The 11980-nt window shown below is 42.9% G+C and overlaps 1 protein-coding gene across 3 annotated transcripts in view; it reads right to left on the bottom strand.

Annotated features, from left to right (window-relative positions):
• Positions 1-1615: 1615 nt before the first annotated feature.
• Positions 1616-11980, bottom strand: part of RCAN2 (regulator of calcineurin 2) — an 86234-nt gene continuing 75869 nt past the window's right edge. For all 3 annotated transcript variants that reach the window (XM_032682696.1, XM_032682697.1, XM_032682698.1), the window contains one exon: positions 1616-8014. In XM_032682696.1, the coding sequence (XP_032538587.1) occupies positions 7854-8014 (161 nt within the window). In that variant the 3' untranslated portion in view covers positions 1616-7853. The remainder of the gene's footprint in view (positions 8015-11980) is intronic.

Below are 11980 nucleotides of genomic sequence, written 5' to 3'. Positions count from 1 at the left end.
ATGTCCAGCCTGACCCCCCCCCCCCCGGCACAGTTTGAAGCTGTGTCCTCTTGTTCTGTCGCTTGTTTCCTGGGAGACCGACCCTCACCTGGCTGCGCCCTCCTGTCAGGGAGCTGTAGACAGTGACAAGGTCCCCCGCCGGGGCCTCCTCTTCTCCAGACTGAGCTCCCTCAGCTGCTCCTCACATGGACGTGCACTCCAGACCCTTCCCCAGCTCCGTTGCCCTTCTTCTGGACATGCTCCAGCACCTCAATGTCCTTCCTGAAGTGCGGGGCCCAGAACTGGACACAGGATTTGAGGTGCCTCAGCAGTGCCGAGTAAAGAGGTAGAATCCCTGCCCTGGCCCTGCTGCCACACTATTGCTGACACAGGCCAGGTGCCATTGGCCTCCTTGGCCATCTGGGCACACACTGCCTCATGTTCAGCCACTGCCGACCAGCACCCCCAGGGTGTGAGGTGACCTCAGGACAGTATTTGTCCACCATGACGAAGTGGGAGAGGGGCTCGCTGGAACAGCCCTTCTGCGGGTGTCAAGAGGGGTGGGTTGTAAGGGTGTTGCTTCATATTGTAAATTAAATAGAAATTATATAGAAATACAGCCCAGGCAGGGCTGGCTGGGTTATGAGCATTTTTTCCCTGGCAGATACTTCTTCCCATATTCTGGTGTTCAGACCCACAGCCGTGCCCTGGAATGAAGAGCAAAATGAGTTTATCCCTCTTCATCTCACAATAAATTGAACTGCTGAATGGGATAAAAATCCAAACTGGGTTTCCCATTCCCACCTTTCCTAGTTGAGGATCTGGGCTATGTATGGGTCCACAGCCTATGCCCTGTATGAACACAAACCCCACCCCGCTTCACGGCAGTGTACAAAACCAGTATCCTCTTAATGATGCATGGGAACATGCACCTTATTAATCACTTTATAGCTGGCATGCCTATCTGGTAGATATGTATGTATTGTGTGTATATATACATACAGGTATATGTGATACCTTCCTCCCCCTTACCCTGCTCTAGGAACTGTAGTAGAGGACATGGTTCTTTCAGTTGTTTTCTTAATGTCTTTTTTTCCTCCTTCATTAAGGTTCTGTTACGGCTGTGAGCCTGAGACTAGAACAAGACTAGAGGTGTATGTTGCTGCTGTGGTTAGTAGGCTGTGCAGATGTGGGTGTTGTACAGTTGGAAACTGAGCTGGACCACATGTGTAGCACAAAGTTCATGATCCGATTCCTCATCGTGACCTGTACCAAAAGCTTTGGAGAAAGCTGTAAAAATAAAAGTAATTAAAGAACTCCACCTGTGTGTATTGAAATCTCAAGTTGGGTGGCCCTCAACAGCAATGTGCTGTACCACAGTGTTACTCTCACTAGCAAGGAAAAATTGTGCTCACATTTACTGTTGTTTCGGATTTGATTTTGGCTTCTCACTCAGATCTGGACGTGTGGGGAGCTGCCTCTGCAGTGGCTGGGATCAGTCACTAGAGGGTACAGGTGTACCTGGATTTAAGGAACTGCTCTAAATAGCTGGAAATGATAATATTTGTCTTGGATGCCAGAAATGGCTCAGCTGCTTAACACCATTATAAAATGAAAACAAAGCACAGACAAAGAGTTTGCTAATTCCACCAAAATGTTTAATACCATAGTAGATTTTCATTGAAGTACAGAGCTAATGTGAATATTTGTACAAAATATGTGGTTAAAAATAGTATTGATTTATAATATATACAGATATGTCACATCTGTGTCAGAAGTGCAGACACTTGAATGAAACCATGAGTAATGCTTTTAAATCTACAACAACATACACAAAATATTTCTGCAGCTACCCACATTAGGACAACTTGCCAAACTGACACTTAAGGATCCGTCAGTCGTTACAGATGGCATTTCTTTCAGAAGTTTCTGAACAAGAACTCTGCTCTAAAATGGATTCAAAACATTTACCTTCATTAACCCAACAGTGAAGAGAACACACTAATGTAGACACAACTTCCTCGCACTAGATAAACGATCAGTTACAATAATTTGGCTGATTTTCTGGTGAGAATAATAGAGAAGTTTAATCCTTCTTGCTGGATACTCTTACTGATGTGAGGAAACCCCTGACCCAAATGGGCCCTTAATACAGCTCTCAGTTACATGGATCTGAATCTTGAAGTCTGTCTTAAGGTTCTGAATAGCTTTATTTTTCATTTGAGACTGCTCTCACTTCACAGTTTTCCCAGCCTGACTCCAGTAAGAATCTCACTAACAAACAACCCCCATCTAGGCTTTTGCTGCACCAGGACATATTCATGTATTAAGATGACTCTTGCTGCAGCCTTAGAACCTCTGTGTAGTGACTGAACAAACTGACAGAAGGGGAGAGAGAATTCAAGCTGGTTTGATTTTTGAAGTTTTCTGAGCATCTCTGCAGTGGAGGAATTCAAGGTTCCTGCCCATCCTACAGGAGTGCTGCTGCTGTTCTGCCTCTAACAGTGCCAGCTTCCCTCCCCTCCAAGCCAAAGCAAATATACTCCACAGTTCAAATAGACCTGTGGGAAAGAGCTTTTACAACATTTCCTTCCTGGTCATTTTACCCCTGAATGTTGCAGTTTACATGTACTTAAAAAAAGAGCACAGCTCATGTTAGAAAAAGAGGAGGCTGGAATACTGAAAGCTGCTGTGCTCCTCTAGAAGATGGGTTAAACCAGGAAAAGCCACGTTTGGATTTTTTTTTTTTTTTTTTTTTTTTTTTGCTAGCATAACAAATTATTCAAGAGCTTTGTGTGAGGGTGAGTATAAATGAGGGTCTAGCTGGGACTTCAGTCCATACCTGGTTTTGATTTTTGGTAAAACAGAACTAAATGTCATTTCTTAGGCAGAGAGGAAGCAAGGAAATGCAAAGGTCTTAAATTCATACTGGTATGTGAGAGAAAGCCTGAAGCAGCTAAAATTTTAGTGGGTAAAATGTTTGCCACTAAAGGAGGACCAATAATAAATTCAGTAAAGGTTCTTTAGAGCATCTGAAAGCACTGTAACCATAATCAGCCTGCGATCCTCTGGGACACACAGCTCTCTGCCACTCACAGCTAAAGCTCTGAAGCTCATTTCCCAGTGCTGCATCCAGTGCCAAGTACTATGGAAGAGCCACAACTGGCATGTCTGTAACACAGCATTTCAGCTGGGTTGGATGGAGAATCTCACTGTAGTAGGGAAAGCTTGTTTGGTGCTCAAAGTGAAGAATAAACCAGGCCTCCTACATTTCACCTCTAAAGTACTCCAGAAGAAGTTCACTATTACTACTTTTTCTAATAAAACACAGTGGTTAAGGCCTGTGTTTTCCAAAGGAATCAAAGAGCTCATAGTTTACATCTCCAGCAAGATTTCTTGAGCAGATCTAATTTTTGTAATCATGAACAATCATCCTTTGAGAAACTAAGTCTTTTATGCCAGGCACACAGAAAAAATTTTTTTTTTCCAAATCCAATATAAGAATTTCACAGGACAGTTATCAGCAAACTCATCTCCCAGTTTCCAGTCCTTTGCAAGATCCAGTACAAACTGATGCAAGAGACAACGAACAATTAATTTGAATTTTTATAACAACAAATGTTATTAGAACTTTCCCCAGCCTGGCTGGCAGCTGAATGCCATGTTCCTTGTCCAAGTACTCGTGCCCACTGCATAACCCATGATTATAAAAGCATGGTGAGAACGACATCAGGTCAGGAACATGCTTTTGTTTACCAGGGACTGTGCTACAGTTTTTCTTGTGTACATTGAGCCAAATCCACAGCAAACCAGAGCAAGTTCACATGACTCTGAAACTGCAGCAGCTTAAAATGGAATATGGCATATCCTGCCAACTGCTTTTCCTCTAATTTCTACTGAAACAGAGTTTGGCCTATGTCACACATTTAAGCATTTTCAGTTCTACCAGGGGTATACACCACACTACTCAATTTACTGATATAGTTTAACTCTTTAAATGTTGCTTTTCCAAACGCCAATGCAAGCAGAACACAAAAATACTGTTTGCCATATTTATTATTTTAAACTAAGCTCTGAATTATACAAGTGTAAAAGTGATTAATTAGGCAGTAGCTTTTTAATAGTCCTATAAAATATGAGTAAATAGAATATTTCAAAAGTATGTACAATGCAATGGAAACGCTCATGGCATCTGTGGCAGTGCTCAGACAAACCACTGGAATCACATCTTGTGAGGTGGTTCGGTCCACTCCTCAGTACAAACAACAGTCTGTCTTTTTGCAAAAAGCTTTTTCGGTGTTGCTGAATGGGAGGGAGGGGGGAAAAGACCAAAATATAACTAATCCACCCCTCCCACCCAATTTAGGATCAAATAAATGCTACACAGTTTATCCATGGGGAGAATTTTTATAATATAAAGCACTTTACAGTAACTATGTCTGGTGTCTTGTTATAGTTGAGGAAGGGATGATCTTGCCATCTTTTCTTGCCAAAACCAAAGTGTACTGGCGTGTGTCTGCGTATGTTAGGAATGGGGGGTTGTACTACCTTGTCTTAATTTCAAAAATCAAGGCCACAGAAATTCTTTGTTGTTCTCTTTCAAAAGAGGAGATTCCAAAATACCCCTTTTCCATGCACTGGAAATGTTTTCATGCTTTAACCTGTACTGAGGAAGTAATTAAAATTTCAATTTCGTATCTGCAGAGGTCAGAAAGGACAAGCAGGCAGCAGAAACAGCAACTGTACTCCCCTGATTTCCTTCTTTTAATTTCCAAGGAGCAGCAGGAGCGCTGTCCACCCAACAGAGGCCCCAGGGCATTGCCGCCAGCTGCTCCCACTGGCTCCTGCTTTGGGAAGGAAATTAAAAGGATGTCAGCTGTGTCACTGTGCCTCAGGAGCTGTAATGTAACATTCTTCCAGGGTTTAAGACATTGGAGAATTTACTGACACCTGTGAGAAGTGCAAGTCAGAGCAACTGAGCTCAGAGATGCTACAGAAAAGCAGATTCCCACTGGGAAAGTAGGGGCTTTGCCTCTGATTTACTGAATTAAATAGAACAGTTCCCCTTCCAGATGGTCAGCATTTTTTGAAAGAAGCCTTCCTTCCATGCCAGGCAAAAACTAGCCTTTAGCAAAATACCAGTTTCTCTCAAGAGTCCCAAATGCTGTGATTTTGATGATAAGGACATTATTTCATAACATCTGAAACATTTTCCTTCTGATGACCATTATTTTATCATATACAGGTGATATATAACCTTTGACCATAGTTACAACAGGCTGCTTTGAATTTTCAGGTTTGCAGTTGTGTTTCTGTTTCTGTGCTTTAAGCAATGAGCCGTGTCCCACTGCCTCCTGGGTAGCACTACACAGCCTTACACAGCCCAGAGTAGTCAGCAAACAGGGCCTCATTTTAAATCTGTCTGAAAATGCACTTTGAGGAAAGAACATTTAAGGTCCAGTGATTTAATTTGCAGTATAGTTTTACATCATTTGAGGCCAAAGTCCCTGTGTTCAGAACCAGGTCTCTTCAAAGTTTGAGAGCATGGATACAAGGACAAGATTCAGCCTCCGACAGTCTTGCCTATAAAAAAACCCAGAGTATCACTTTGATTGGTGATGATCTCTGATCACTTACGTGTTTAAATCTTACTGTCCATGTTTATACTGGCCTAAACCCCAAGTACCTCAGCGTTCTGTATGTTCTCAAAAAAGCCAGTGGTGTTACTCCTGAAATACCTTGTGCGGCCTATGATGGTGTTTTCAACAAGAACATCAGGGTACAGTGTCAGGGCTGTGAGTGACAATTTGTTTACTTGAACCAATTCTAAATACATCACTGAAAAAATAATTGAAGTGAAACCTCTAAGGAGTTACTTTAAGAAAACTTTACACAGTTATCATGAGGATATTAAAGCCCCATTTTCTGTTCAGTCTCTGCTGTAGTTAATGTGCTTCTGTGAATGTAACACACACACCACGATGTCCATAATGCAGTAACAAGTATCACATTATAGATATATGCTAAGTAAAGCACTGCATCTCATCGGGGATATCAGGGGGCTGTGGTGGTCAGAGAGTGAACTATATGAGAATGACAAGTTTTCATTCTCAGAACATCCTCACCATGCCCATTGGGAATGCCATCTCCTGTCCTCACTGACAGAGCAACACTCTTGTTGTCCTGGAAGTGCCACCGAGCCAAGACCACAGCAAAGGGAACTTGACCCTGCTGAAGCTTTGTAGCCTTGCTGCTAATTAAGGGCGCGATGGAACCCTCCCTCAGAAACCAGATCATTAGGTTTTATGACAAAAAAATCTTGATTACAGAACCTAAGCTGACTTTTCAGATCCTAGAATGAACTCCCAAGATATATTTACTTATTTTAACCTGCAAAGGATTTTAAACTGTGAAATCTCGCTGTGCCATTTCAGAGTCACTTTGGGGAGTACAGCTGCAGCTAATTAGCTTAAAAATCCCACTGTACCTTACACATCTGCAGTATTAATTTCAGTGGAACTACTCATGTGCATAAATTAAGCGCATGCTTAAATATATGCAAAATCTGAGCTCAAATGTCTAGAAAATATGTTCTCAAAATGACAAGTACGCATTAAAAAAATAAATCATCATGGAAGATCTGCCAGACAGGGAATCCAGGATCTGTCTGCTGTCAGCCATGATGCAAACACAGAACAGTTTTTGTAACCCAGTATATATTGCAAGTGAAAGAAACATGCAGGACAGAGTGAAAAAAGGGGATTCAGTTGCATGCAGTCTAATTTCAAGTGTGTAATTATGGTCCTGTTTTCTTTGGCCTAAAAAAAGAGAAGAAAAAAAAACCAACAAAAGAACTCCAACTAACCTCTCCTCACCTCCACAAACCCAAACTGCGTACAGCTCAAAAAAGGGCTTTGAAGCACAGGAAGTGGGAAGGGAAAAGGGCTGAATATTAGAGATGTACACGTAATTACTGACAGCTATTCACCACACCACTAGGAAAGCATTCAGCCTGTATCATTACTGGAACTTACAGCTATGACAGAGAGCAAGGAATCCCATCTTAAATGAGCAGTCAGTCAGCTTCTCTTCCTCAGACTCAGAGAGAAGTACCACTCATACCCTGATGGAAGATAAACCGACAATCCCTGTTGATATTCTGGCTCCCTCCTCCTCAGAGAGAAGGACTGACAGACACCAGACCCTCCAGCAAGCTGCTGCCTCTCCCCTGAGCCCAGAGAGCTCTGTCTCACATCCCTGCCACAATGACAGACCAGTGTTCTCTACAGCTGCTGGTGGAAGAGGATGGCTTTCTGCTGTTTCTAAAAATATTGCAAAGATAATGTTCCTTACAGAAAATTCCAGGGGATGAAAAGGCCACCAAGCTGCTAGTAGATTAAAAACACACATACCCCCATTTTAAAAAAATAAAAGAAAAAGGGAAAAAAACTCTCTGCTGGGGAGTGAGGAGGGCAGAGGAGCAGGCTGCTTGATGAAGGGCAGGAGCAAGTATCCTGGGAGTTTGAATATCAAGCCTGATATCAGCCTAATTTCCATCCTGAACGATCTCTCTGGTAGTGGTGTTTCACCATGCAAATTAAGCTGTGAAAAGATCCTCAGACCGAAACCCTCCCTTGTTTCTTCAGCCTCGTTTTGCCCTTTCCAGTTAGATCTATTAGTTGGTGTGATATGGTTACATGTACAAAGATCTTTTTCCTAGCCCTTTTGTTACATAGGCTTGATTACTGTGAAGGGGTTTCAATGACCTTAATGTCCCGGTACTCAGAAGGCAATGGCTGCCTTTGAACAGAACAAAGCAAACAAAAACCAAGAGCTGTGCTGGAGGAGAGAAGTGCTGCTTCTGCCGGAGAGGCTCAGTTAGATACAGGCGGCGGCAGACCAGGGCGTCGAGTTTGAATGATTTTTGGCTTTGGAGAATTCTTTGGGTCCTCGTCTTCTTCCATGTCACTGTCGCAGACGTGCACTACCACACTGGGAGTGGACTCTGTTCCCGCGTGCAGCTCGTATTTCTCTCCTGGAAGCAGAGAAAAACAAAATATCAAAAGCTGGCAGTCTGGGTAGCAACACAGGCCATGGCACTCCTGGACTGCAGAACAGTCCTGCACCTGGATAGGGTAGATGAGAGTGTGCTGCTCCTAAATACAGGTGAGGGCCAGCAAGGCTGGGCTCTGTCAGCTGTCACTACAGCTCCTGAGGATCCTGCCCCGGGGGCAATGTGCATTGGTCTGTAAGGCACGATAAAATACAGGCACCCTGGTTGTCTGTAATGGTGCTTTGCACCAATATTGGTGCCGACAGCAGTGAAATAAACCCACAAAGTAGGAAGAAGAGAAAGAACACAGAAGTTCATGGTTTAGAAAAGGAACTGGAACTTAACATATCAAACCTTTGGTGTGAAGTCATCACACCTTTTGGGTTGGGGCTGTTCTTTATTGTTGTTGTTTTCCTTCAGTTTAGGGTGGCTACAGTCAACCTTAAAGTCCACTGGATTCTGCAACTTGTTGCCCTCAGACAGACTTCAACACTTGATCTAATTTTTCCAGAAATAAAAAAATACACATCTCTGCTCCAGATGGATTTTGAGTTTCAAAGCTCTTTAGCTGGGACTGTAACAAATTGTGTCTCTGCAGATGAGATTAGAGCACAGTCTGTCAATGCTCACTAGCAGGCTAAATGCTTAAACAGTACATTACATTTTGTAACTATCTACATTCCTTATTTAAGTCTCCACCCAGTACTCCTGCAAGGAAGATGAACATGGTTTGTGTGGTTTCCTGCCAGAGTCCACAAGCAAACAAAGGATCAGTCCTGCATTCAGCCTGATGGCACTACCTGTGTTTTGGATAGTACAAGGGATACAAGTAGGTATTGGTTATTAAATTGCAAGGAATCAGGTTAAGACTTTAAAGAAAAAAACCATTCCCTGCAGAATGTTCAGAGGTGAGGAAGGTGAGGTACCACTACACTCAGCTGACTTCTGTTTGTGGCACAGCGACTCCTAAATGCTGTGGCACAAGCAGAACCCGGCAGTGCCAGGTGTTGTAGTTCCTGCCTCAAAGCACTTATAGTTTGGTCGTGGTAGGAATTTGTATATTTATTTGTTAGCTACTTTGTGGTACAGTCGTTCATGTGAGGAAGGGGATGCAGGTTTGGCTCTGAACTAGTACACACAGTTCTGCGACTGTGCTCATGTGCTGTTTGTGCTGGCAAATTCCTGGTCCAAATAAGCCTGGGTGGCTTGAGACTAGAGGACATGATGTATTTTTGCCTAAAAAATAAGAGGCAACTAGTGAATAATAGCTATAAGTCAGGCTTCTTGTTGTGAGAAATATTTTACTGCTGTGATACCATTAATGTTGACATTTAACTGCTCTATTTTTGGCAACCTTTCCTCTGAATCCAAATTGAGCAAAGCATTACAGGTCTTGCTGATAGGCTAAAATATAAAAAAGAGAAATAGCTCGGTTGTGCTGCATTGAGAAATTATATGGTTTTTCTTTGCCCATTTTCCCTGCAGGCTTCAGCTAATTTCTCAGCTCTGGGCTGACGTCAATGCTGCCATCCAGCACCGAGGGCTGCATTGGTCACTGTCAGCGACAGGCAGCTCTGCAGTGCCACAAACACGCAGCACCAGGCTTGTCCTCCTACACCAGCACCGCCGAGTAAATCAGATTCACTGCCCTCTTAAAAGGTAATAATCCCGGTTCAAATGCCACATTCTTTTACTGCTCAAATCCTTCCCAGAAGGACCCTTTCTGCTGAAAAAGAACAGTGGAAATAAGTACAGACACGAGAAAAAAATATTCAGATGCCTCTGGCACGCGTAACTGCAGCAGCAATTAATGTCACTTTGCAAACCAAAATGTGATGCACTTGTAAATTAGGTTTTTAAGGCATACAGTTATTTCTGAGCATAAATGAGCTGCAGACTCTCTTCTGTACTCAGGATTATTCATGCCTGCAGAACTGTGGCTCAAATGGCACAAAACCTTTTCATGGATGAGCTAGGAACAGGGCAACAGTAACTCTGGGACTTTTGTACAGCTGTATCTTGTTCCAGAATGTAACTATTTTTTGCAAAAATACACTGAAGTGGTAAATACAAAATAAAAATCCGATAGATACAGCCAGATTAGCCCTTCCCTTCTGCTTTTTCTACATTTTTTTTTCTTTGCTCTTAAACAACACCTCCAGCATAATAAAAAAAATGAGTTAAATTTGCAGCAGTTCAACTACTGAACTAATGGTTGAGTCACTGCCATTGAGTCGTGTTTACAAGATCTACTTTGTCCCAAGCTATGAGTAGCAAGTCGAGTCAGCATAGTTAAAAGTCACCAACTTCTGTAGCTAATACCAGTCCAGCATTTGTCCAGTGATCTCATCCAGCTTTCTCTGATGTGGCCTCCTTTGTGTTCTCAGGTCCTCCACTGCCCCATGCTCCTACTAGTTCCACTCACCCAAGGAACTCTAAGAGGCTAAGTCAAAGGATTCCTGGGGACAGGGGTCTTTCTCCTTCAGCAATCTTTGGCCTATCTCTATCCTTTAAAAATTAGTTTAAATATTCACATAAGATGAGATAGCAATGGTAACTCACATCAATTCACTCAGAAAAATACCACAAAATTTATCAAATATACTTGAACATCTAATGTCTGCCTTCAGGATGTAAAGCAGGGAAGAATTAAGCTGTAGCATCTCTACCACACAGATTTGTCAGAAAATGTTTCTGACAAACCTCTGAAAAAAAGCACTGATGTTCCTCTATTCATTTGCTTCACATAAGAAAAACAATAAGAATTTGAAGTTTCCCCATTCAACAAAAAGCACAGCTACTTTTATGTCACTTTTATGAACCTTTGGTGACCACATGAACTGTGAGCAAACCCGCAGCCTCAGGTGACACAAGGAAGATGAGGAACAGCACAAAAATGACTTATGGCATTTCAGAATTAAAAATAATGGCATGGGATTTTCTATCCCTTTGTGAATCAATACTGTGACCTTTCATCGATGGTGCAGCTCCTGTCTAATGAGGCTCTTTTGTCCAGCAAGGACGATGCTCATATACCTAATGAATAATGAACAAATGGTAATAATACTGTGTAGCTACCTCATCCCTGATTCAGACTCATGAGCAAAGGTTAATGGGTTCAGAGCTGCCCACTCCACATTAAAAGTGGCATTAGCATCATAAAAATACCTTCTACTTATAGTCCCTTCATCCAAGTATGTTACAAATACTTGGGTGCAAATAACATGCAGTCCTTTGTCCAGGTGCACCGTTTATGATGGAAGAGCTACAGCCCATCCCACTAAATACAGCATGGGTGTGTCTCGTGCAAAATGGAGGAGCTGCTCCCTGCTACAGGAGCAGGGCACCCTCCTCTCCTGACCAGAGGAAAAGTTTTCTCCACCCACCAGCTCCCCTGTACCCTGCCCCTGATAAGGGGAGGGCAGGGCAGAAGCAGCCATGGAACAGCAGGGAGAGGAAGGGCAGACCTCCTATCTATCACCATTTGTTTGCCCCTCCATCCCCTTTTAATCCTCTCTGGGAATCATGTAAAGTATTTAGGATTTCCTTTGAATTAGTGAGAACAAACATGAGACTTTGAAAACACCTGGGGACAGAAAATTTGCTGTGTGAGACATGGTTTGAAATCCCTGTGTGTGGCATTTCCTGGGCAGAGTCCTGCTCTCTCCTGTTTTCCCCTTCCCCGAAGAAAGATGAGCCAAACACAAGGTGGAGCAGGGGCAAAACCTATGCATCCTCCTCAAGAAGCCCAACTAGAGCATGGCAGGAACAGCTACTTCTGAATTGCTCAGAGACAAAAATGAAACCCAGACCCAACAGCCAAGCAGCACAGACAGCTGCCAGGTCTCCTTTGTGGCCCAAGAGCCACTACTGTGGACCCAAGAGCCACCATTTGTGACACTTCAGAATGGTGCTTCTGTAATGTGAAAAATGTATTTTACATGACCT

This window comes from Chiroxiphia lanceolata, chromosome 3 (assembly GCF_009829145.1).
Source record: "Chiroxiphia lanceolata isolate bChiLan1 chromosome 3, bChiLan1.pri, whole genome shotgun sequence".
Classification (NCBI taxonomy): Eukaryota; Metazoa; Chordata; class Aves; order Passeriformes; family Pipridae; genus Chiroxiphia; species Chiroxiphia lanceolata.
The sequence above is the reverse complement of the archived record's forward strand: the minus strand, read 5'-3'. Positions and strand labels throughout refer to the sequence as shown.